Here is a 26,814-nt window from a genome sequence, read left to right as displayed (position 1 = left end):
TCCCATTGAAGATTCTCAGGGTGACATCTACCCCTCCTAAGGGGTTGAAACAAGGAGGCTAAAAATATTCATTTAAAGTGTCCCCCTTACGAATAAAATTGACGGGTCTTTCCGATTTTTCATATTTTTAACTACAAGAAAGATATTAAGGGTGAGAAGTTTTCAAATTGACTCCCGGTATAATAGTGTGTAGTATGTGGGCCGCTGGATGCGTTTTCGTCCGAACTGCTTCCGTCAGAAAAAGAAAAGCTCGTCCACTAGATCCGAAATGATTCGTACGAATTCGGACGAAATTATCGTCACTTCTGTTGGTCCGCAACTTTCCTGTTGGGGCTGAAATGGAACTGAACTCACCTGGTAGATTAGCAGGTTCAGTTTGCTTCTTGATCTGCTGGGTGGCAGTGTTCGGTTCCGAGGGATGAGTGGGGTGGTGGTTCTCCAGCTCGTTGGAACACATGGGCATGTTGGCTGAAAGCGTTCTCTGAATGTCCTCTTGCGACAGATCCAGAGTTTCGTTGAAAAATCCCCGGTTTATTATTGAGGAACCGTCGCTCTTGCTTACCAGCGTTCCGTTGGAGTCAGTACCTACGCAAATAACAGGGGAATGTGCCTTGATTGGCACTGAAACTGACCCAAAAAACACAACATACCAAGCAAAACCACGGTGTTTTCGCAATAATTCTGATGTTGCTTGAAGTCTGTATTGTTGGAATCGTCCGGGCCAGTGTCCATCATTTTGGAAGGAGTGGAAGGCGCACTGGACATCACCACTTCACTTTGGGACTGAGATCTGAAAATGGACCGTCTAAGAACCATCCGCAGGAGAAAGATTCCGTTTAATAGGTTAGTGAAAATGGACAGAAGCTGGTTTGGAGCCTTACATGTTGTTCCTGGATTGCGGATGTTGCTGAACAGTGGCGTTCCCGTAAATATTGCCATCGAAAAATGATTGTCGGACGTTTTCGCTTATCTCCATTTTGCTCTCCGTTGGCGGTTTGTTTTTCGCCTCTTGCTTGCTGTTGCCCGCGTGCAGACACGAAGACGTGCTGGTCGTATCCATTACTTCCTGCTTGAGCACTAGATGGCTTTGGGAGGAAATATCTCGTTGCTAAAAGCACTCGAAGCCACTTTGATCCTTACTACCTTGTTCGCTGTTCTTTGATTATCCCTCGGTTGGTGTTGCATGTCATGAAGTTGGCCACCGACACCGGATTGACCAGGTTTTGATGATTTGTACTATTGGTATTGCTGTTGAGGATCAGGAGGCCTCCACTACCTTGAATTTGCGACAAACTCAAAACCAGAGGAGGAGTATTGCTGGAACTGGATGAGCAATTACTGGCATTTTGCGCGGATAACTGGGAGCTTCGGTCTCTGGAATACACTCTTGGGGTGCTGTGGTGGTTGTTGACGTGAAGCGATCCAGAGCCGGTCGTAGAAGACACCTGGATAATCGGGAACGAGGGTTTAGATGCACAGTTGGAAACACCGTGCTGAATCATTGCCTGATTGTTGCTTTCTGAACTGGAATTTCTGGAATTTGTACTGGAGCTGGGGAGAGGAGAGCCGGACTTGGCCGATGTTATCCTGCGCATTGGATGCGAACAGCTTTTTCCATCGGCACAAGTGGAGTCTGGACAGCCGCATTCCAACTGTTTCACCTGGAATAGATTGCCTTCTTTTATTTACGATCCATGCCGGTTAATCTCGTACGTACTAAAGCTGCTTGTCTAGCCACTCGTTGTTTTTCCATTAGCTGGCTTACGATCGCTTCCACCGTCTCGGCGGTCTGCAATTTAAAATTCTGTAAAAAAACATTCACGCTGAGGGTTTTTAATCTTGAGCGGCAACTCTTGAGTGGAAATCTTCGCCTACCGATATTTCCAGTTCGTTGTTCAGGTCGGGTTCATCTTCACTAAAAAACATCGGTTTCAATTGCGACACCAACTCGTCCTTAGTCCACTCTTTCTTATCCGCCCATAGAGCCAAGTTCGGTGTTATCACAGCCAGTTTGTTGTCGTCCGGATACGGGACGTTCAGGTAGTGGACAAGGACAATGTCCGGATTCTTCAACCAAAACAAATCAAAGTGAATTTCCACATTTATTTTGTTATCTAGCGGCGATTCACTACGGACTAATACTAGGAAAATTTGATTGTTTCTTTAGTGGTTTCAAAAGTTCCGCAATTAGTCCTCAGTAAATTGAATAGAAATTGAAAAATTGACATACTACCTGAAGAAGCCAGTAACATCTGCGGTGAAACGTTGGCAGAATTGCCGAGTGCACGTAACAACCATAGATGCACTGAAAAATAGAAGCCGGATTCAATTTTTAGCATTAAAGTTGTGCTATTTGATGTTTGCTGTCCTGGGTTTTAAAAAGTGTTTTTAACAATTGCCAAAGTTCACATCGTCAATTTTATACGTAAATTCGGACAAAACGCGTTTTAAGTCTGTAAAAATGTAATAGAAATTCTGGTGTAAGATTGAGCGTTTTGAACCTAATCCGATATCTTTAGGGCGTTAAAACAACATTATTTAAACAGAAATGAGACGGAGAAGGCAAACGGGGCTTACTTATATCGACCAAAGAAGGGTCCCAAAACTGAATGTTTAAAAAATATTTGCTGCTGGCGATGCAGGGAATTTTTAAACCATTTATTATAAGACACTTTGGCAAAAGTGGAGAGAAGTGAGCACAGGAAGCGGATTATTCAAACCATATTTTCTAGCCATAAAAAATGGAAGGATCTTTTCCTGGCATCCTCAATAAAACTTATTTTCTCTTTATCATGTACCTAGACGATTTTCACAAGAGTTTAGCATTAACTTAAACAGTTTAATGCCTTGAAAATTCTAAGAAAATCAAGCCTTTGGCAATTTTCAACTATACGCAGGCGGGCTTTTTTAAGCTTGACTATTTTGGGTGACCCTCCCTTTGAATTGCTTGATTCTTCTCTCCTGTTTGTAATTTTGCCTATTTATTTTATTGTTGCACGAAATTGTCTTTGAACCTTTTGGTTCTTCAGTTTTGATGCACATTTCGTAATGTTCTAAGGCAACAATTTTGTCCAACCATAAAATAAATAGAAACAAAAAATGAATACAGAAGGGAAGAATGAAACAATTCAAATCAAAGGTCAATAAAATAGACAAGCCTTAAAACCTTAACAGCCTTAGCCCGGTTGAAAATGGAAATCTTTTTGAATTAATTTCCGTTGAATTGAATTGTCTGATTCTTTCATCCGTTATTTGTCTATTTTATTGTTGCCTAAGTCGAAAAATACGAAATGTACAGAAAAAGTGAAGAAACAAAACTGTAAAGTTTAAGTTAATGATAGCACAACACTTAAAAACAAACAGTATTTTCTTAGAAATGAAAAATAGTAGGTAAATATGGGCCAGGAAGAAACAATATCTTATTAGGCTTCCAAGTTTCATTAGATCCGAAAGACTATGCATTTTTTCCACTTTTATCCAGTGTTATTTTGCAATGATTATTGTTAATATCTTCATGTATTGCTTACTCTTTTCCATCGCTTTGTTACTATTTATTTTTTTTATTGCATGACAATTTAACTTGCTCCAATCCCACGTAAACTTATTTTAAAAAGCAATGGCAAATGGATCAACGAGGAGAAAAAATGTGAAAAATCGAGCACTTGCTAAACTGAAATCATTAATAAATAAAAATACAAAAACTGCAAAAAGAATTTACACATGCATGATGTAAGAACTGGATGGAATCGCTTTAGAATATTTTACAACTAAGAATGAAATTTTATGAGTTTTAAACAAAATTAAATACCGAATGCTTACAGAATAGTCAGTCACGATTAAAGAAACAAATTTCAGAAAATTAAATACATTAAAAGCATCTTCAATTGCTGCTGAACTTTCCGAAGATTCTTCGAATTTTCGGTGCTTATGAAGAGTTCGAGGTCGTGTCACACAGTGATCAAAATCGGCTTTTCCAAGTCTATAAGCGATTTTAAAACACACGTTTTCTAGACTGGGTCTGCATTTTCAAACTAATGTAAATTTTTAACTTCCAATTGGAAAACTTTTTTACGTTTTGCTTTCCTCCGAACCTCAATTCGTATGGTTTTTGAAGAGCTAAGTTTAGACTTCGCCGGGGTTCAAAGTTACTGAGCTTTTTTGCTCGGCATCCCACATAACCACTTAACTCTTTAAACGATAGATCTTGAGAAAAAAAGTTGATAACACAGAAAATATATTTTGAGACGGTTTAGGGAGTAAACTGTTGAAAAAATAGGACACAGACATTAGTTTGATCAACAGCCAGTTCGATAAGGTCCAGTGAATTTCTTCAGCCAATGGCTCGAAAAACAGTGGCGATAAAAAGCTCCTCATTGGGATCGACTGGAAAAAGCCCAAGATTATCATTAATTAGAGCGTTCGATAACGTCAGTGCGAAAGCTCCGCCACTCGAAACCGAATGACTGAATTGAGTGCTTTAGAGCTGTCCAACGGAAAACGTAACCATTCAGGCTGTTGAATTAAACCGAATTAAAGAGGAACATTTTATCTTTTTCTGGGAATCTAAGGGTGGTAAAAGGTTTTATTCGGGGCGCTTCACATTAGACAAATTCAATTGATAGGACAGTTTGTCCAATTTCTGTTGTCGGGGATTGCGATGGGACAAACGGGCCGAAGCGTTTGTAAAAATGCTATTCAATTTTCCAACCCAGTAATTTGTATCGGGATTTTAAAGCTTTGCCCAAATGGTTCGCATAATAATTGGACAGCGGAGCTTCAGGTGTTTAGTGCAACTCAGTTATTTTTTCTCTAAACCTCTTGATAAATGCAGATTTTGCTGTTAATTATCGGAGCTGTTCGCTCTCAACAAAAGAGTGTGCTAATCTTAATTGGATTATCTTTACGATGGCCAATTTAGGGTGAGCCTTTCCCAAAAGCGAGCCGGTCCGACATTATAACGATTAGCTAATTAAACGCTCTGAATTAGCAAAAATGTTCGTTTTGGGGGCTTTGACGATAAATCACGGCAAAGATGTTGTCGCTGACAATTTGGCTCAAAAGCGAATGTATCAGAAAAACTGGGAGTGAAAGAAATGACAAAATGAACTAGAATAAGGGCGAAAGAAAATGAACGACAACGAAGAAGAAAGTCAAAGATTGGCAAAGGAACCGGGAAACAACCTGATGTTAACGAACTAAATTAAACATGTAAATAGTTCACTCACGAGAATGAATGGATGAGTGAAGGAACGAATGACAATTTGGTTCGAAAGCAAAATGTAGCAAAGTGGAAGAAATAAAAAAGTGAAGCAGAATAGGGGCGAAAGAAAACGAACAACAACGAAGAAACCCGGAAACAACCTGAAGTTAAAGAACCGAATTAAACAGGAAATAATTGCGGTCTTTGTTATTAAATCTTCCACTCAGTGAACAGAAGAAGAGAAAGATCGGCTCCCTTTTACGCAATTAATGGGGCTTTAATAAGGCAAAGTGGCACCTGGCCCACTTTATCTCACTGATCCATTAGCGCTAGAAGAAACACATTAAACAGTTTCACCGCGCTTAGCAAAACGCCTTTTTTCCGAATCATTTTTATATCCGAAATCTGTGCAATTTAAGCAAAGATTAATGTTTTTAAACGCCGGTTAATTAACCCAAACAATTACCCCGTCTTAACGGCGCCGAGGCACGAAAAAAGGAAATAAAGCGGAATTAGTTTTGCTGCGAGGCGAAACAAATATTATTTTTCGCTTTTCGCGCCGTTTGCCCGCTTTTTTCGGCTTTGGATTCAACGAAATGGACCGTTTTGGTGTTGGCGTAATTTACCTCTGTTCCCTGCACTTTGAGTTTCATGTGGTCTTCTCTGGTCGTTTTTCCATCTTTGCGCTTTTTCCAGCAGTATCCGTCTCGACGGTAGCGCACCTTTTTCCTGCTGTACAACAACATGGAACCACTTTTCGGCCTGCAAAAACACACTAATTAATTTTATAGAAGAACACAGCAAAAACAACAATAAAGTTTCGGTTTTTCAGCTTCTCCTTTTGCAAACCCACAAAACTTTGAATTCTAGGTAAGAATTGGGACGGCCCCAAAGGAAAATCATTTTCTGCATCAGCTGCCGAAACTGTGGACGTTGTGGCAACTTTCTATCCACAGTTTGTTGTATTTGTGTAGCAAATTGGAAACAGAATGAAAATCAAACAATTTAAATTAAGTTGTGTGTAGTTCGTGAATAAACAAGTATTTTTGTCAAGCAGGCGAGTCGCTGTTTCGCTGCAAGCCCATATAGTCTCTATGTGTATTCGGTGCTGAAATTAATGAATAGCACACATGTTTTCTCAAATAATACTATTGTTAATATACGTCAACAGGCTTGCATGCAAATATCTATTTATGCAGGCTTCATTGCATTTGTGTAGCCCATTTCAGTGCCACTTGGAACAGGTTTGATAAGTTCATTTGGGACAATTGCTATCCACGAAACGGAATAATATTTGATTTTTCCCTTCCAACCTGACAAGGAATGGCTAATAATTGTCTCTACATAGAATTAGTGTGTTGTTTGAAATTCACAAGTGACTCATGAAAAACTGAAGCTTGTTTTTTCGGAAACATTAAAATATCTTGAAAGAACAGCGGCTGAAATATTAGCAACGATTTTGCGAATGTTCATTTTGAAGCCGAAAGATAAAAAGCAAAAAGTTGGTTAATTTTCGCGATAAAAAACGGCAATTGAATCGTTGTTCCTGGTCAGATACACCAATCATTCTCTGTTCTGAGCTCTTCTGAAGCTAAGAATCAGCCTTGAGAGACCCAAACAATAATTTTTCTGAAGCTTGCACAGGCGTGAAAAGACGCACAAACAAATACAGCAATATTTCAAAAACGATTAGCAAGCACAACTAGAAAATTCCCATTGTTTTGTCAAGAAATAGAGGATAAATGAAACGGTAAACAGATACAAAGGAGAATAAAATATACAGTGATTTAGATGTTAAAAACTAAGAGAACAAAGTCAATCGAAAAAAGGAAGTTTGCATTCAATGTTTGATTGTATCATGCAAAACATGCAATCATATGACTTAATGATCAAACCAAACCAAAAGCTCAAGATGATAGAAAGATGAAAACGAGCAGCAAAATACAGCAAAGTGACTGACTCGTGAAGTCTTTTTCATTCATTAATACTTCCAGAGGACTGGATAGTGTTCAACAGGCTTCCAACTACTCACAACAATGAATCGCGTTTAAGCAGCATTAAAAAATATCAAAATATTTTTTCAGGCGGCTAAAGAAATTGCGAATAAAATTGGTCGCCTCAAGCATTATGATTATAAATACAGAAAACTCTTACTGTAAACTGTAAAAGATGAGCCGAAATTCAGAAGAAATCTAACGAAAATGAGAAGATTAAGACCGTAGGCTACGCGGATGGTGTAGTTTTGTTGCGGAAACCGAGGACTTTCCACAGAAACTTTAGCCTAAATTCAAAAATTATTCGACAGCAAAAAAGAGGTGAAACTTTTTTGCGGAAAAGTTAGGATATGGAAATGTTGAAGTCGAAGCATAGAAGCAACCGAATAAAGCAGCTAGAAAAGCCTTAAAAGCTCAATCCGGGAGAATAACAACATTTGAACCAAGTCTTTGAAGAAAGAAACCGTGAAAGTGTTGATAACAACTAGAAAAGACGGGGTTGAAGATACGTAGGAAGATCACTGGACGACCATTGTTAGACTGACCACAGGCGAAAATACTAGAACAACTCGTAAGATAGAACACATAAAAAATTGGCAACTATAAAGAAGATAAACTCAGACAAACATTGAGGACGAAACAAATTGATCTTAAAGTGAAAAAGTCGTGACCAAAACCTGTTTACTTCTTCTTGTGGTTCAACCCAATGCACCCAAGTAGCAATTGAAGTCTAACCAGTATTAACAACTTCGCGTTACGCTTCAATTTTTTACAGTTTCACTTATATTGATGGATTTTTAACGCATTATAACAGTGGATTATTTGGTTTAGGAAAATTACGCCTCATATTAAGGACACAGTATGTTAACGCAGCTGCTTCGCAATTTATAACCCGGTTGTGGTTGGGTGTTTCAGATAAAACTGCTGGATGAACCATTAGCATATTGTAGGTCACGCAAAAATCAATTCGGAAGCGTTTGGTTGCGTAAATTTCACCGTTTTGGGCGAACGTTTCGATTGAATCGTCTATTAGAGAAAATCAGAATTTTTTTTTTGATCGGAAAACCGGAGTTTTTGAGAAAATCAAGCCAATTGAGTTTGACATGGAAAGTTCCATTTTATATGCCTTCTTTGCGATAAGATTTGCTTGGAAAGTTAATTCGCAGTTTTTCTACGAAGAAAAATTCGATCGGCTTACCATAGGAAAAACGTTTTTGGTCTATCGATTTTTTTTAGCAACTCATCCACTATTTTCATAAGTTTTAGTTAAATTTATTTAACGATTGGTTTATTTCGCTAATTTTTCGTCTATACCTTCATCTTTATTATAGACAGGCATGGGAGCCTGATGTTTTTTCTTAAGCAGTATTCGATTAGGTGAATTTTTGTCGTCCTTAATTCTTTCGTTTCTTACTTCAATTTTTTGCCTATTTCTGCATCTTTCTTATAGGCATAGAGAACTGTTCTCTGGATCTTCCTGACGTCTGAAAACAATTAGAAATGTTTGGAACCTTAAATCGCAGTTTTTCTACAAAAAAAATGAAGTCGGTTTTCTTATGGTTTTTGGTTTTTTCGACAATTTAACTGCTTGATGGGATGAGAGTTGTCACGAAGTCAATAGTTTTTGGCAATAGATTCACTATCTTCGTAAGTTTTAAATACGTTTATTTCGTTTTCATCTTTTCTCGAATAGTCTTCTTTCCTTAATTTCTCGCCGATTTCTTCATCTTTATTATAGGCCGGCATGGGAGCCTGATGGTTTTCTTAAACAGTTTTTGCTTAAATACATTTCTCTAGCTTTTTACGTACAGTCGTTCCTCAATTTTTTGTGCTAGTTTTTGTGAACAATCTTCTGCCTGTCTTCATTTATCACTCGACTATTCGACCCTAAAGTCCAAAAATACACAAGATAAATTAAGCAGGTTTATCCAAAAGCCTCGCTAGCTCCTGCGTTTTAAAATGACTTCGCATCGTCTTATCGTCCTTATTTCAACATTTTCCGTCCTCAATCGTTTCTCTGCTTTCATCTTCATTGCAAACATAAAAGCTTGTTGGTTTTTTGTCACCAATCTTCGTCTGCGGCCAGCAGCGATTTTAACTAACCCTGTTTTAAATAGTCTTCTGTACGATTCTTCCAAAAGACACCATTGGAAACTTAAATCGCAACTTTTCTATAAAGAAAAATACAATTCAAATTTCAAAACATATCTTATCGCGAAGAAAATTGTGTAAATAGGATTTTTCAGGTCACTTCCGGAAATACGATTTTCCTTTACTTTCTTCGCTATGCAAAAGACATGTTGCTCCTTGAACGCTTTGCTGGACCCAATGCGAAAAAGCAGAAATAATAAATTCCAGTCATTAATATCTGCTCAAACAGTATTATCAGATATACGAAGCTGAACGCAAAGCACAAAGCGGAAAGGAAAACACAACACATTGAAAGAGCCGAGCGTTTCAAGAGCCTCTGTGCACGGGCATAACGTGTGTAATAATACAAAATAAATAATACTAGCGAAAACTTTTGTTTAGATTACTTTTGCTAGCGAAAGGCATATTGTATTATCAAACGAATCAAAATAATGACGATGGGCTTTGGGGCTTGGGGTTGTTTCTCGTCGGCAAATAATTGTCCACCACTTACACTGAGGAAACTCTATGGATGTGGAATTAGCATGAAGTTTACTGCTGCATTAATTAGAATTTTTACTTTTGTCTATTCAAATCTACAGAAAATTAATTTTGGGGAAAGTGCTAGCCGCATAGAGTCGAATAAATCTTTTATATGGATTTAGTGCAAAATGAGGTCCTTCTGCAGAGGCCTACCAGAAGAAATTAGTACAGTTTGCGTTAACGATAAAGGGTTGGCGATATAAAATAAATAATACTAGCGGGAACTCATGCTATATTACTTTCCGTCGCAAAAAGCATAGGCAAGTGTTATCAGGCGAATCAGAACGATGCCCTCGGGACTCTTTTCGGTACGAGGTTCAGTTCCAATTTGCTTAACAAATATTCAGTCTACATTTAGTTATTCAAAAAACACTTCCGGCAAAAACAACACTCGCTTTGCGATAAAATAACTCATGTTGTTTCCACCATATCGAATTATTTTTCGGATACAGGAGACTGTTGTTTTTGTTATCGGGCGAGAGGAAATCAAGTGAATTGATGCATAATTTCCACACTTTGCTTCTCCACTCAAAAGCCAGCAGTCCGTTGAAAAAATCCTGGAATTTAATAGAAAAGTCTACTAGATTGGAAATTTGTTACTTGAGGGTTTTTAGTCAATTTCAAGTCAATAGTTTTGGCAGCAGATTGACTGTCTCCATAAGTTTAAGAAAAATTTCGTTCATTTTCATCTTTTCTTGATCAGTCGTTCCCTTCTTTAATTTTTCGTCCATTCGTTCAACTTTATCATACCAGGCTTCGTTTAGATTCCGAAATTTTTTCCGTCTTTAACTTCTGCCTTTCTTATGTCTTATAAAGGGCGGTTAGTTTTTTGCAAACAATCTCTTTCAATTTATTATTCGACTACGGGACCTTAAAGTGTTTCATTTTACTTTCCAATCTTATTTTTTATTTTATCAAGGTTTTGGTCACAGCATCACCGCTTTAAACATTTTAAGATGACTTTATTTCTTCTTATCTGCATTACTTCAGACTTTTCCTTCCTCAATATTTTGTCTTTGCTTGCATCTTCAACACTAGCATAGAAGATTGTTGGTTTTTCGTCTTCAATTTTCCTCTAGTCTCACGTTACCATTCCATTTTCTGCTGCGATAGTTGACGATTTATTGCAAGCGACTTTAGCTTTAGTTTGTCGTTCTTAATGTGTTTTTTATTTTGAACCCAGCTACTCAGGTATTTCATCTTACATAGATTTATAGAAGATATTTAAGCTGCTGCCTTTTTAGATAATTTAAAGAATTAGGAAAATTCAAGACTCTTCTAGATCCGGTGTAGACCGTCTTCGTTTTCTGGAAATCTTCCAAATTTTCTCATTATTACCTCGAAATCTTTTTTCTTCAAATTTCGGTTGTGCATTTAAAGTAGATTAAAATGGTCGATGCATGGAGTCCTTTTTAGAGCGAGCACCAGATTTCATACCAGAGTTCCTTAATTTAACTATATTAGTAATAAATATTAATTTGTTTGCTATTAATGTTGCAAAAGTGTTAATTCATGTCTTCAGTCAAATTTATAGATCAAAAATATCTTTCGCATCATATAGCAATTTTTTCTTTTATTTTATTTCACTGACTTTTATGATCGCTTTTGCTTCCATTCCAATCTAGTAAAATCCATAAAAATTCTGTAATGTTTCAATTTATCAATACTCTCCTCTCCTCCTTAGATTGTCTTCAATTTCCTCGATTAGTTTTCCTGGAATTTTATGAAGACAATTTAATTCAGGAGTCTAATTTCAGACACTTTACTCAGTCCTTGGCCTTTGAAGGCCCATAACTTTCTTTGCTATTCGGGGTTTTTCAAACATACGCAGCCTTTAGAACCATGAATCGATTGCCAACTTTCTTTGGCTCTTGAAGATTTTTTATTAACGGTCAAGATTTCTAAAAAAATCGCCAAGTGTGACTCAATGCATACCGATATCGAAAGTATAAAAATCTACCACTTAACAGGACGTGACTGAGGTTTACACTACATAAATCATTGATTTTTTTGTTGAAAACCCGCGGTTTTTTGGAGCAGATTTCAGATGGCCGATAGTTTTACCTTCGTTTGAAAACGGAGCTCCTTCATCATTCATCCACAGAAACATTCTAACGCAGGACCTTCAGAAGAACCCTGACAAAACATTTCATTGCCAAAGGTTAATCAGCTTTCTTTTGGGCGCCTCTGAGCATAAATTCTGCGTGAAAACTGATATAAAATTACGCGAAATAATTCGGAAACCCCTCTTCAAACCCTTATCGCCTGCACTGTTCGTCTACTAACCGAGCAAATTGAATCACTAAATTAATCCAGGAATTAATGTTCGGAAATCTATTGGAACGCATTGGGTCGAATCGGTTATAGAAGACAGTTAAAGTTTTGCATAGGTTTGCATTAAATTTATATGGCATTTTGGGGGCCAGCGGCGTTCCGGGCCCCAGTTTTAATTTGATCGGTGAGTAATTACGAGTGAAACTTAATTCAAATCGATTCAGATCAATTGAAATGTACGCGAAGTTATTTGGCCCGTACTTCATCAACCGTTTGAGTTGATCACATTTAGTAATTTTCGAGCAACTTTATTAAACCCGCCATTGCAACATTTTGGACGTTTTTTTCAAGCCAAAGCGCCGAAGAAATGCAAAGTGCAACGCCACGAGTTATGTTTGTTATTCCCGATATTCGGATCGTATCTACATATTCGAGTTTTCGAGCAAGAGCCATGCATACGTGCAACGATCTAAATAAAAACAGGAAAAGCATGTTTCAGTTTATGCCGAACAGCAACCAAATAGAGCGCTGGATACAGAAAATAATATAGGCGGGATGCAGGACTAAAAAAAAATTTACATAATCAAATGTAGCATTTTGCGTTTTTTTTGACCGATATAAAGATTTGGCAAAAAAAACAGAACTGCTTATGGAAAATCGGTTTTAGAGAATTTAAAAACCTGGAACTTTTTTGACGCGGAGTTGCACAAAGTTGGGAAAAACGGTCGTTATTCTCGTTAAGGGGTTGCGAGGTAACTTTGGTACTAAGCAATTTTTTAAACTAAAAAATCAGATACAACACTGCAAAAGTGGCTTAATCGTAGACAACATTTCTATATGGCAACATTACGATTGCATAATTTTTGCATTCAAAATTACAACGGCAACCGTTTGTCCATGTGAATTTTTCTGAATGACAATAGAGCATATTTTGCTTTGAACCATTTATCTAGACCGATAGATATTTCCGCGCTTTGTGGTTATATTCTCAATTGTGCTCTTCAAAGCTTAATATTTTGCTGTAGTTCCATCAGAAAAAACTTTAATTTTTTGATTGTTCTATATTGTTGAGGCGGATTCATGTTTTCTTAAACTGTGTGTTGGTTTTTTCGGCTCAAAAAATGTTTGTCTTTAAAAAAGACAGAATTTCCTCACGCCTTTTATTACAGATTGATAAACAGTTCTTATTGCGAGTTCACAAACAGTTTTTTTCACTACTTCCTATATGCATACCTCCAGAAAAATGACGCTACTATCTACTACATGCATGTATTTTTAACCACAGATTCTGCATTTACAAAGGTAGCAGAAAACTCAACACTTTGTATGTACTTTCCATACAAGCAAATAATCAAAACAAATATCCAGGCAACTAAACCAGCATTTCTAGAAGTCAACCAGATAGGAAACTCGGCTTAATTCCAAATACAGACCTGATCTTGACCTCTTTGCTCTGCCACTCCGCGTGCCGATCAAAGCTGATAAGGATGGCGGCGATTTCCTGAAAACCAGAAAGAGCATGAGTTATTTATTCCTGGACTTTAAAGGGCCGAATTCATTGTTGGCGATGCACAGAGACCACTGGGGTCGAATATTGTAAAAAAATTGCAAAACATACTGAACCAACTGAAATTTTTAGAGTTCGCTGCATGAAAGTTCTTCAGACTGGCATGGAAACAAAATCTGGAACACAATCATGGAAAAAAGCCGGCCAACACATGCAAAATGGACAACAAGTCACGGAAAAAAGATGACCAGCTGCGCTTTTAATTACTCGATGTCGTTACTTTATTTCACCATCATACAGTTTAAAAATTAAATTAAAAATTGCGATGCATTTAGTTTTAATTTAATGCTGGTACTTTCTGCTACTGCGATTTCTCTTGGGCTGAAAATTGGCACCTTACTTAATTAAAACGGATAATTCCCACTTGGGTTAATTATTATTTGCAGGAGTTTTTAAGCGTTTTACATATTGGATCAGAGCAAACTCTCCTGCCTGCAGCGGCATTATGCTCGGGTCAGAAAGTCGGAAAACTTTTTAAAAATAAACACCGGCAAACCGACAGCGAGCAGCACTTTACTGTTTACTATTTATAGGGCAAATTAGCAGATACGGCATTTGATTGACATTTTACAAGTGAAAAAGCTGCCATGCGTTATTAGTCTATGTATAAATTAGGGCGGCGACATTTTTAATTCCTGTGCACAGGACGATTCGCCTTTTCCTGCAAGAAAGTCCCATTTTTTGCGGCTTGAATAGGTCACTATTAATGTCAGGATCGTTTACTTCTTTGTTTCGGTCTGAGGTGAGAGGCGCAAATTCGATGTGGAAATGGCAATGTTGATGGGAAAATATCGGGTCCAATTTCCAAGTGGTCCATCGTCAATTTATCTTCAGTGTTATTATTTATATTAACATTTTTATGTGTTATTAGTAAAAAAGTCCCCCATACATTTTACAACTTCTAGTTGTCCCGTTTTCGCCCAACAAAAGAGTTTGGAAGAAAACTGAAAAAAATGCGCGCCTTGTAAGCTGCCCGGAACATTTTTTCTCAACTGAATGAAAACGTGATGAATTTAGTCAAGTCACATTTGAACAACCCCCCATATAGTCAAGTGTATGAATGAAACATTTGAAGGAAAGTTTTTCGTTGTTTTGGTTGTTTTCTATGCAAAAGCAGCGATTGCTGGCATATCGTAGATGTGCGGAAATTCAACGTAGACATTCCGAGCGCTAATAATATTCAATTAAGTTAACTGGATCTCATTTAGTGGAGCTCTGTAAGACGGCATTAAGGTAGTTAAACTCCAAAGTCCTGGAAAAGTCTTTAATTAGTCGTTCTCAGTGCCAGTGATTAATACTACCCTCTTTGGCGGTCCAACTCCATATATCTTTAGCTCAACCCTTGTCTCGCTATCAATGTCTCCCCGTCTGCACAAACAAAATATATTTACCCCTGTTTTTGTGCTTTTCTTGGTATAGAGCTGCCACGGTCGCTCCTTATCTTTACTTTTGTGTGTGAATACAAACTTTGACGCCGCTAGATTTATTGTGAGTTTGCACATAATCTGGCCGGGAGACAAAAACTTTAATTCGGTCAGTAAGCAAGTTTAACGGTTTTTGGACGGCGAAATTTCGGCACTTGCAAGGAAGGAAGGCATTCTTGCTGATTCTCTTCACGGGCTTCGAATAGTTTATGAATTGCGGCGCATCGTGATTGCGACTTAATGCCCGCCACTAGAACCAGCACAAAAACATCCTGTCCAAGTTTCCCGAAATGGACAACGAGTTTAAACGAGTAAAAAAACAATAGTGCACAAATAAAAAATTGCAACTTCAATATGAAAGACTGGACCAAAATGTTCATGCAAAAGGTCTGGCACAAGGAGTTGGCATAGAAAAACAAATCAAAGCGTTTTATTGCAATTTTTCTTCACTAGGATTTTGCTAAGTTCAGATGAACTGGACGCACCATTGCCCCGACTTGGCTCCATTTGATTTTTTCATTTGCTACCATTTGAAGACACTGGATAGTGTCAAATCCAGGCAATTTTAACCGAAATTTATGGATCAAATGGGTAAGAAGCAACATAATTTTCTTAACACGATTGACTTCTTTTACATAAAAAACACGCAAAAATATTAACACTTAATTGTTTGACAATTTTCAGTTAAAACCAAAAATATGTTTGTTCATTATTTTTCACTAACTAGCAAACACCCCGCCTTCAGAGAAAACGCCCAAACAGAAACTTCAGTCAAGTTTAGACTTGAAAGTTAGAAAATATCGCTAAAATTCCAGGATTTTACTGCATTTAAATTGAAACTCAAAAGGAAATTGTATTTAATAAAAAATACAGCATTTCCGCCTTCATCAGACTTCTTTGTTTTTGCAACAATATTGAACAAAACTAATCAACAAGAGAAAAATATGACTATTCAAAGTAAAATAAAAAAGGTTATTTACTTTTTTCACATTTCCTTTGTTTGTCTGCAAATGTTTACAATTTAGAGCCCATTTTTCAGATCATTCAATGCGCTTTCAAATTGCTTCGAACGTTTGTAAATCGACTGTTGTCGTTTCTTCATTCGGATGAGTTTTTCTGCTGAGAAAAAGTCATCATTTGCTTCTGCTAAGTTTTATAAAGAAAAATCCAAAAGGCGAATGTTTTAGCACTCAAAAATCAATTAAAGCTGACGAAAAACTAGACAAAATCGTTATCACTTTATTTTCAACATTAACATTCCGAGTTGGTGATGAATCAAATGAAGAACTGAGTAAAAAAGAACGGAATTGAACTTTTCTTCTAATGTGTTTAAGGGTTTGCTTGTTTGCTTGCTTCAACATTTCAATAGGTTATACAGAACAACTTTTTAAACGTAACTTTTGGTAACAATTTGAAAAAATTAGAAAACATTGGCAACAACTTTATTTTTTTATTGAATAAATGAACACAAAAGGATTTTTTTTTATTTATTCTTTTATCGGAATTATTTATTTTCCATTTATTCTTTTTTGAATAGCTGAAGCACACATTTTGGTCAAAAAGAATGACGAGCTAAAACAAAAATTGTCTAAAATTGACCTAAAAGTAGGTACTTAAAGTGTTGAATCCAGTAGAATTCCAGAAAATTGGCTCTGAAACGCTCGCAATTGCGTTTTTACAAACTACGGAAAAGCGAAAGCTTCAAGCATCAAAATGGGGAAAAAAATTAAACCGCGAAAAAAGCGCGGAATGGAAAAACGACGATTGAAAACAAAAACAAAAACTGTCTGAAAATGAGCGAAAAAGTACTTAACATGCCGAGTCAAGTAGATTAGATTTCAGTGCCTCTTTTATACTTGTATCTACATTTTTGACACTAACATATATTTTAGACACATATTTAATCTAACCGAAAATTGTCTCTAAAAACGGTCTTAAATACATTTTTACAAGATACGGAAAAAAGAAAGATTCAAACATCAAAATAGCAAAAAATTAAAACCGCGAAGAAAACGCGGAATTCAAAACGCCTTTAAAACGACGATTAAAAACAAAAACTGTCTGAATCTGACCCAAACAGTACTTAAAATACCGTGGCCAGTAGAATTCGATTAGATTTTTGTGCCTTTTTTATCTTCGTATGTGGATTTTCGACATTAACATACATTTTAGACACAAATTTAATCTAACGGAAAATTGTCTCTATAAACGCTCTTAAATGCATTTTTACAAAGAACGGAAAAAAGAAAGATGCGAACATGAAAATGGCAAAAAATTAAATCGCGATAAAAACCCGGAATTAAAAACACGATTAAAAACAAAAACTGTTTGAAACTAATTTGATCTAAAAAGTACTTAAAATGCCGTGTCCAGTAAAATTCGATTAGATTTTAGTGCTTTTTTATCCTCGTATCTGCATTTTCAACATTAACAGATTTTAGACACACATTTAATTTAACCGAAAATTGTCTATAAAACGCTCTTAATTGCATTTGTACAAAATACCGAAAATAGAAACTTTCAAACCTTAGAAAGGGTAAAAATGCAAAAAAAAAATCAGCGAGAAAGGCGCGGAATTAGAAATGTCGATTGAAAACAAAAACTGTCTGAAACGGACCTAAAAAGTAGGTACTTAAAATGCCGAGTACAGACAAACTTAACCAAGTGATTTGTTGAACACCCCATTTATTCTATTAGCCGAATTTTCATCTATTGCCTGATTTTATTCAGAGTAGACTTCTCTAGACTTAAAGGTCTTTCGCCCATCTTAATAATGATTCATAATAAACCCATTCAGTGCTCAAGCGCAAAAAAACAAATTCCGCATCCAAAGTGAGCAAATTTTGAGAAAGTTTTTCAATCAAGCGTTCATTTGGCAGATGTTAATCAATGGAAAAAGTTGGACAATTGAAACGACACAGCTGGAAAAAGAAGACGAAACGATAAGCAAAAAGTAATTATTTATGCCAGCACGCCTCGCTAATTACCTAAAATAAGCAAACAGTCGGTTTCATGTTTTTTCTAGTAAAAAAATACCATTACATGGCGCCGCTGACACTTTTGCGTGCGACGCGTTTTACAATAATAAAACCGAAATGATTCATTTTTCGGTCCTTCTACAATTGCGTGATGCGATAAATCACTGAGAAAAATAAGGGTACTAATTAAAACAAACACAAATTTGATTGAGTTTACAGTGGAAATTTGGCTATTTTTAGGCCTCGGATAAGATAGAAATTTTTGAGCATCCCAAACAGTGCCGGCAATTGTAATTAATGAGTTTCACTCTGCTCAATGATGAAGCCAAAATGTAAATCCCGAAAAAATCTGTTCCATCCCCTTTAAACGGGACATTTTAATCTATCAGCGATCGGCTCCGAAAAATTACCACAAACTTTCCGGCGAACTTTTCCCGTCGAGTTTGGCCTTTTGACTCGAACTTCCAAAGTCGTTTATTATTGATGACTTCCTTCGATGCAAAGTAGGCTCAGAATGTTGACACTGTATTTAAGCTTCATCGGTTTATTAATGCGATAAACAAATCAGCGATTAATCAAATCGCTGTTAAATGCTGCAAGGACGAGTCTCTTTCATTATTCAAATCGCCCTTTTCAACTGCGAATTGTCGTGTCCGTTTGACCTTAGTTCCAAAGGCTAAACCTTGATGAACTCAAATCAGGCTAAAAGTTGCGTAATTAGTTAATGCTTTCGCAATTTCTCATATAAGAACTAAATATTTATGATGCGTACTTGCATAATTCACTGCTGAACAATTCGCATTTCTAAATCCGGTTAAGCCCAACGATAAGCTATCGGAAAGGCAGGCAAGTTAAATAAGAAATTAATTAAATTTCTCTTCGGCTTGTCTATGTAAACGGCCCCGATAAGGCCAACCTTGAAGTTCGAATTTGTTGATAATCTGGATGGTGATTTATGGAAATTAAAATGCAGAAATATTAATTTTGCCTAATCTCGTAAAAGTGGATGATTAATGAACGCCGATTTACATATGGCAAGTTTGCCATTTGCATAATTTGGAAGCGCTGACATAAAAACGTATTCATTTGCCCCTATAAAAATATATCTTTGTTATAAAAAAGCTATAAAAATGCGATAACCGGGGAACTGCAATGCCCGAATTTTTAAATTTTAAATGCAACTGCTCACAAGGGACACCTCATATTAAAGAGAAAATAATTTGCAATGGCGAAAGTGTGTTGCCTCACTATTGCCTTCAAAAAAAATATCCATGCTAAGCAGAAATACCTGATAATTTACCGATTTCTGACCCGTTAAATTCTTTTACGAAATGTTGAAAATGTATGTCTTTATTCAACAATTGATGAAACAAGTGAAAACCGTAAAGTCCACAAATTACCAAAAATTTCGTCGACTAACATTTCTATCGCAACATGAAACGTTTTCTCTGTTAAATATTGAATCATGCATCCCACTTTCCTTTTAGAGAAGTTTACTCTCTTTAAAAGTCATAGAAATTCTTCAGTTTTAAAGAGATTTTGTTGGTTTGCTTTGAAACGAAAGCCCTGTATATTCGAATTTTGGGCAGTTGAAATTGTGGGCCAACTAATTCCCCCGACCAAAACGGACCCCAAAGGGTCAAAACAAGCCATCTGTGTAAATAAATTGTGTTGCGGAAATCTGGACTTTAATGGGGTTTATGAAATTTAAATAAATGTGGAATCAAGCCTCTTGTTTCTTCTCCGAGTGAAGTTTTGATTTCCTTCCATATTCGTCTACTACAAAAAAGCGTTTTATCGTTGACTCGTTCGAGTGGATTTTCCGTTAGCAAAACTTATCACTGAGAATATTTTGCGATAAAATCGAACATAAAGCGCTTTTTATTTATTGGGACGACTAAGAAGAAAAGTCCAGGCCGGCATCCGAAAAATGATCCAATTATCTTCGAATTACTTTCATTTACAACTTTTAATCCCTCTGCCGTTCTTTATATTTGACCTCGGGTCGTTAGGTCTTTTGTGGATCGAATTGATGATGAAAACACCGTTGTTCCGTGCACACAAAGGAATATTGCTTTGCTCTAATTCGGGATATTTTAAAACGAGAAGAAAGGTTTTTTTCACAACCTACCGATTGAAAGTATCAGAAGGGTGCTGCTTTGTTATTGTTTCAAGGATGGAAATGTTCGTCCAAGAACAAAGCGCTGATGTGTTTTCGAAGTTTATTTCGCTGGCGAAATCGGTTTCTAACGTTTGATTACTGACAACGGAAAAAACTTTGTATTTATCGAAGGGCCTCAAGTTACAAAGACCTTTGGATAACAGGGACTACGGTTTTCAGTCGCTGAAATATTCGGCAAGAACTCATTAAATTTGGCAAAATTGGAGTTTCAAATCAATGTCAAACAGAAATGTTCTTGAATAACTGAATTTTCTCCCTTATTACTTAGTCTTTTGGTTATACATTATATTTTTCCAAAATGATATTTTGATATGTTTTTTTGAAGACATGAAGCACACGTTTTGGGCAAAAAGAATTACGAGTTAAAATGAAAATGATCTGACCTAAAAAGTACTTAAAATGCCGAGTCCAGTAGAATTCGATTATACTTTAATGCCTTTTTTTATCTTCGTATATGTTTTATCGCATTAACATACATTTTAGACACACATTTAATCTAACCGAAAATCGGCTCTAAAAGCGCATTTAACTGCATTTTTAGAAGCTACGGAAAAAAGAAAAATTAAAATATCAAAATGGCAAGAATTCGATTAGGCTTTTGTGCCTTTCTTCTCCTCGTATTCGTACTTTCGACAATAATATACATTTTACACACACATTTAATTTAACGAAAAAAATAGCTCTAAAAACGCTCTTAATTGCATTTTTGCAAACTTCGGAAAACAGACGGATTGAAACATCAAAAATGCAAAAAAATTGAAACCGCGAAACAAGCGCGGAATTAAAATTGCTTTTAAAACGACGATTGAAAACAAAACTGCTTCAACATTTCAATCGCAAAATGGCTCTAAAACCGGTCTTGAGTTTTTACAAACTTCGGAAAAGCGAAAGATGCAAACATCAAAATGCGATCGAATCTGCGAAAAAAGCGCGAAATCAAAAGCAAAAACTGTCTGAAACTGACCTAAAAAGTGACACAACTGTAATCTCACCGAAAAAGTGAAATTTGAGAAGGTTGAGGTTTTGCCCGAAAATATTTACATAAATATAATCTAGTTTTTTTTCACCAAAAATTTTTCTAGATCACGAAATAAACAGAGAATTAAGCATTACAAGCGCGACACAAACAAGTAAAACATAAAAAAGCCATAAATTCACAAAAACGGTTTAAAACTGGTGAATTTTTAAGTGTTGGACTTTGATAAGTGTGGAATTAAAAATGAAAAACGAAAAAGAAGATATTGGATTTACGCAAGCAAACAGACAGCAAAAACAATAACATGGACCTGATCAATGAGACGAAAACTATTAAAAAACTGACAAACATGCAGCAGAATATCATTACAGATATAATCATCAAAAACAGGGGCAGATAAGCTAAAGACAAATTGATTCCAGCACGAAGCCCGAAAATATAACAAGCAGAGGAAATATCTATATTATTTTTAACGTTATTAACTGGCTCGACTGTATTTTGTCGTAGTTATTGTCTCTTCTGGTTTCGCTCTGTTTATGTATGCTGCTCTCTTAATAATCTGAAGAAAATGAACAAATTGTTTCACAATTGAGTTGAAGCTGATAAGAATCTAGCGCAACGGATAGAAACTGGAAACAATCGTAAGACAGTAACTTTGCCCATAAAGTTATAGACCAGAAACTGCCCCAAAATGGTCTAAAAAGTATCTAAAGATTCTCCCTGGGGCAACGTCGACGCCCCGACTTCCAGTTCTGTAGAATTCGATTAGATTGTCCCCATTCGGATTCCTCAGAAATTTTCAAATTACGCCGTATTTTCCCCCATGCTCTTTAGCATGGAAATCCCGCAGATTGTAGTGTGCAGCCTACCAGAAAAAGGTCGCATATCTACATTTTCGACCTTAACATACATTTTAAGACACACGTTTAATCCAACCGAAAAATTGCTCTAAAAACGATCTAATTGCATTTTTAAGACACTGGGAGAAAGAAACATACACACATTAAAATGGCAAAAGAAATTGAAATCGCGACAAAGCGCTTGTAGAAAAAATAGATGACTGTCCTGAAAAGTCCTGAAAGTCTTCAAAGTCCTCAACTTCTAACAGCATGGAGAAACAAATAATGTTTCCTATTTTGTATGAATCGCCCTATATGTTCGGCATGAATAGCCAGAGCATTTAAAAAGTGCATATATTATTTTCTAGCCGTACAATTTGAGCTAATTTAAAAAAGGCAACTGTTACAAATTGGATAAACGTGTCACAGCAAGTGTTTCGCTTGTCTATCGAAAGTGACAAATGATATGGAACGGCTTACTTTTGTATTCATACGAGAATTTTATCCAATGATATATTAGTTTAGAATGTAAAATCAAAATGTGATGAAAATATTATGGAATAATTCGCTTTCACGTTGATAAATGACGAAAGGTTTAGTATTTAAAATAATGAGGTTTTCTTTCATGGTTTTAGAGCGACATTGATAGGCTGGGGATCAATTTGGAAGGCCGTGAAAAATGTTTTGTTGTGGCCTAGTTTCTTGAGGCATTTTAGCCTAATTATAATAGTTTAAGCGAACAAACAGCTACAACCAGACATTGTTGTTCATTAGCTAAATTATAGTGTTAGAAAAAACGGCAACGCAACGCGAAAAAAATTAAACAAAACCATTTAAAAAATCCGATTTTCTGCAAAAAATGTCACGGTAGTGTAAAAATACCCCCTGATTTAATTCTGAAATTATTTTTATCACAACCACCGGCCAACGTGCATACCTGCAATTAATCCTGAGTCACAACAAAATTCACAAATCGATATTTAAGGCATTTTCTCATTTGTGCTGAATTTCTGAAATGAATATGCATACGCGGCCTGAAATTTATTTTGCAGTTAATTACAGTTTTGCAATTCAAATTTATAACACCATATATATATTTAGGTTAAGATAAAGGATTTTATTGTATGTCGCCTCGCCCAGGTCCCCATACTGTTTCAGCATGTTGATAACACAAATTTTCCATAAATTTCCTGTCGACTCGATCAGCTTTTCACAATTATTAACAGGAACTTTCAAAGAATTTATACAGATTTCCTCCGGGTCTTCAAAGGGTTCCACTGTACTGATCGACAAAATGGTCCCAGACAGGGCAGAAAATTGAAGAGAAAAGCGAAATAAATCAAGAATACTACATAAAAGACACACAAGTATGCAAATGATTGGGCTACGACATCGGCCAGTCAGTTAATGTCTGTTTTTAAATCTATTTTGAATGCTTCTGAAACTAAAATTTCGTGAAACTAACTAAAATTAGTCTGGAACTAAACCCGAATATCTTCGGATCGTTTAGAACTGGATTTATTTACTGAATGTTTTTGTAGGCGAGGCTTCGATTATTATCGGCAATATTCATTCATTCGTTTGGTTTACTTTGTAAATTCTTTTAAACCTTTGGTGTTTTTTTATTGTTCGCATCTCTTACTCACGTTTATAATTACGCCTTGTTCCACCCATATTTTAGGCGATTCGTGCCTTTGCTTAATGCATCTGGGCGGTTACATAAACAAGGTGTTCGTCCCACTATACTTTCCAGTATATTTAAAACGCGGTAATTCTTTGATTGAAAATTGCCATTTTTGCCGTGTCTTTTATTTTTCTAGTCGAAACGTTTATATCTGTTGACAAAATTAGCTATTTAATGATTTATTCACCACGTTGAAAGCATGTATTCAAAGGCTATTTTGGGTGGTTTTTCGAATGAAAAGCTCCCAAAATGTTGATTATTTTGCGGTATTTTCAATAGAAGTTTTCTTCTCAAAAAAGGTTTTTTCTATTTTGAAGAGCAATTTAAGGGGCTTGATTTAGGCCCAAAGGTGTTGCGTACTAAAATGCTTCAAAATGCGTAATTTTTGTTCGAGAAATCCACCCATGAACTGATTTTTTGGAATACGAATTTGTCAAAAATCCTACTTTGGGGCCGAATAAAAATAATACCGATTAAAGGCCAATGCAATAAAAAAACCGAATCAAACGAAACAGTAAAATAAAGTGAAAAAACGAGCTTGAACTTGACATGAATGTAGTTGGAAACAACAGTCGTTTACCTGAAAACACCTGAATTATATTTCAGCGACTTTTTGTTTGGCGAAGTTTTATCGCTGAATGGTGAAAAAGTTTCAGACACATTCGAAGCTCCGCCTGCTCTAGGTGAGATTGGAGAAATTTTCGTTGAGAACATTCGACCAGGTTTAACGCTGTAAACAGGCACGTTTTATTGGAATGATTTGTCCCAACGTATTAGAAAGGGCAGTGATTTTCATTACTTGATCAACTGCTTGTTGGAAATTGATTTTCTATAAATTTCCTTTCTGCGATTTCAGAGCATTTTCACTCATGCCTGGGATCGAAATAAAGTCAGTTTAAAGTTGAAAAAGCTTCAATTTCAATTGAAAATACAATTTTCCCACAATCACGTGTATAAAATAAGTCTAGTTAAGCGGAGACAAAGCAACGTTTCCTCCTCGGCCGAACGGCTTTAAGAAAACAATTACTTTCGACGGAACCGGAAAGATAGGAAAAGAAAGTCAAGAAAAGCACCTAGACTCACGTACGAGTATTTATCAATTAAAAGCATTGGTTCGTGCTCGGAATGCCATATGAGAGGCCGCTAAATCATTTTAAATTGTTTTCGCGACGCACTTGTTGTGATTTAAAAGACCCAATTGGCTTATGGGCGGAATATTTCATGTTTTTTCCGGCATTTTTCGAATCAAGAGCATCTGTTTCCTTGGGAAAAACGAAAAAAGATCAATACTTGGTCGCAACCTAAAACTGGCCGCGATCATGAAACGTAGGGCAAAGAAAAACACAAAGTTTTCTATTTCCGTTCAGGGTTCGTTATAAGGAAGTGCCATCTTAGGCATGAAGAAACACAGCGTATTTATAGACCAGCGTGGTTAACTTTTATTTTATAGCCTATTTTATACAGCCATAGCTATTGGGGCTGATTATTTTCCGCCGGCAGCATTCGCTTTTACGGCATGCTCACTTTTGTCTAGTTAACGGCGCGAACGTACAATAATAAAAATATGTTTGTGCTATACGATATTAAGACGTGCTCAATTTGTTCAAGATATTATATTCTCTAGTCCAGTCGTTTTTAAGGCGATACAAGCAGATCGAGAAGATCAAGACACACACGAAAAGAACCTAGTAGAACATCAAGACACTTTCGAGCACAAAATTGAACGAGACTGACAAATGACGCAATTGAAACTGAGGATTTTTTCCAGGCTTTTAGGTCGCCGTGGAAAACTATTTTTTCCTGACGTTTCGCACGCACGAGCGGCTTGCACCTTCAGAGGTGGTTTGCTCGGAGCAGCATCACTACCTTCAGTGATTCAAGCAATACTGATTCGAAACTGGCTCGTGTTCTGGCTTCTTTTAGAATAATTAATATTAGGTTGAGGAGTTTGTTTGCAGCATCAACAAACAAAGGAAAAAAACTAAAAAAATTAAATTTTTTGCTGTATCTGCCCCGGCAAGGGCTCGGCTTTGACTCTCTAATTTAAATGCGAAAAAGCATTTTTAAGAAACTCAATTTTCATAAAACCTGAAAAGCACAATGTGCTGATATCCGATACTTTGAAACGCCCGGGGCAATGTATTTTAGCCAAAATATTTAAATGCCTCTCCAGTATAATTAATTAACAAATACATAATTAATATATGAAAATAGCCAGTTCAGTCAACAAATAAATTCGAAAGTAAGTACACTGTATCATGGTTCGAAAGCTCATGCAATTTTGAATGCATGCATATTTAAAACCACATAGTCAATCAAGATATCAACTTATCCAATCGCTTCAAACCATCTTCAAAATCTCCTGGCAAAAGCATGATTTTCCAGAAAAAATACCTTTAAAACATACTCAGTTTAACGCAATTCCACATAGACAAACCGGGCAAAACAATGTTGCGCTCCGACGGCTGTAAGGGCGAATCTATTAGACGAAAAAAAGCGGCTCGGATTTGCTGAACGTTCCAGAAATATTCCTGACGTGTCAGGAATGCGACATTCTTCTGACTTCGTCCTATAATTTCGGCATCCGGCTGCGATTTCGGGTGACAAAGTGGCGTAAATTTGTGGATGTGCCGACGAAATCGGAAATATGCGTTTGACAAATACGCTCCATCGCGACAGTTCGCAACTTCGCATCTACAAAGGCCTTTTGCCAGCCGGCTTCTTGCGGAATTGTTGCCCCCATGCAAGAGAAAAATGCGCCGCAGCAACTTAAAAGCTTTAAAACGCAATGTGCGTCATACTCCAGTGAGTTATGAAAAACCAAATTTTATGCAGATTCATCGCAAATAGACAATCCTGGCAATTGGGCTCATCATTCACTCAGGAGATTTAATATTGACAATGTCCTTAGAGCTTCTCTAAATTGAACAAGAGCCACGTGTTTGCCCAATTTCAAGCAAGGATATTCCAGTATTCCGCCCAAAGCAAATATTACGTTTGCTTATTAATACCAGCTGCAAATT

General features: G+C 36.5%; 1 protein-coding gene across 1 annotated transcript in view; it reads right to left on the bottom strand.

Moving 5' to 3' along the window:
- Nucleotides 1-26,814, bottom strand: part of LOC109545859 — a 139,621-nt gene that overhangs the window by 469 nt on the left and 112,338 nt on the right. Inside the window, exons 3-12 of the mRNA XM_048666789.1 lie at nt 13,575-13,642; nt 5,827-5,962; nt 2,231-2,305; nt 1,876-2,067; nt 1,718-1,804; nt 1,506-1,661; nt 1,144-1,445; nt 882-1,085; nt 651-805; nt 173-585 (exon numbers count right to left, since the gene is read on the bottom strand). Of these exons, the coding sequence (XP_048522746.1) occupies nt 173-585; nt 651-805; nt 882-1,085; nt 1,144-1,445; nt 1,506-1,661; nt 1,718-1,804; nt 1,876-2,067; nt 2,231-2,305; nt 5,827-5,946 (1,704 nt within the window). The 5' untranslated portion in view covers nt 5,947-5,962; nt 13,575-13,642. The remainder of the gene's footprint in view (nt 1-172; nt 586-650; nt 806-881; nt 1,086-1,143; nt 1,446-1,505; nt 1,662-1,717; nt 1,805-1,875; nt 2,068-2,230; nt 2,306-5,826; nt 5,963-13,574; nt 13,643-26,814) is intronic.

This window comes from Dendroctonus ponderosae, unplaced genomic scaffold (assembly GCF_020466585.1).
Source record: "Dendroctonus ponderosae isolate FM_Combo_2020 unplaced genomic scaffold, Dpon_F_20191213v2 Dpon_F_20191213_5, whole genome shotgun sequence".
NCBI lineage: Eukaryota > Metazoa > Arthropoda > Insecta > Coleoptera > Curculionidae > Dendroctonus > Dendroctonus ponderosae.
Note: the sequence above shows the minus strand (reverse complement) of the source record. Positions and strands in the feature narration are given on the sequence as shown.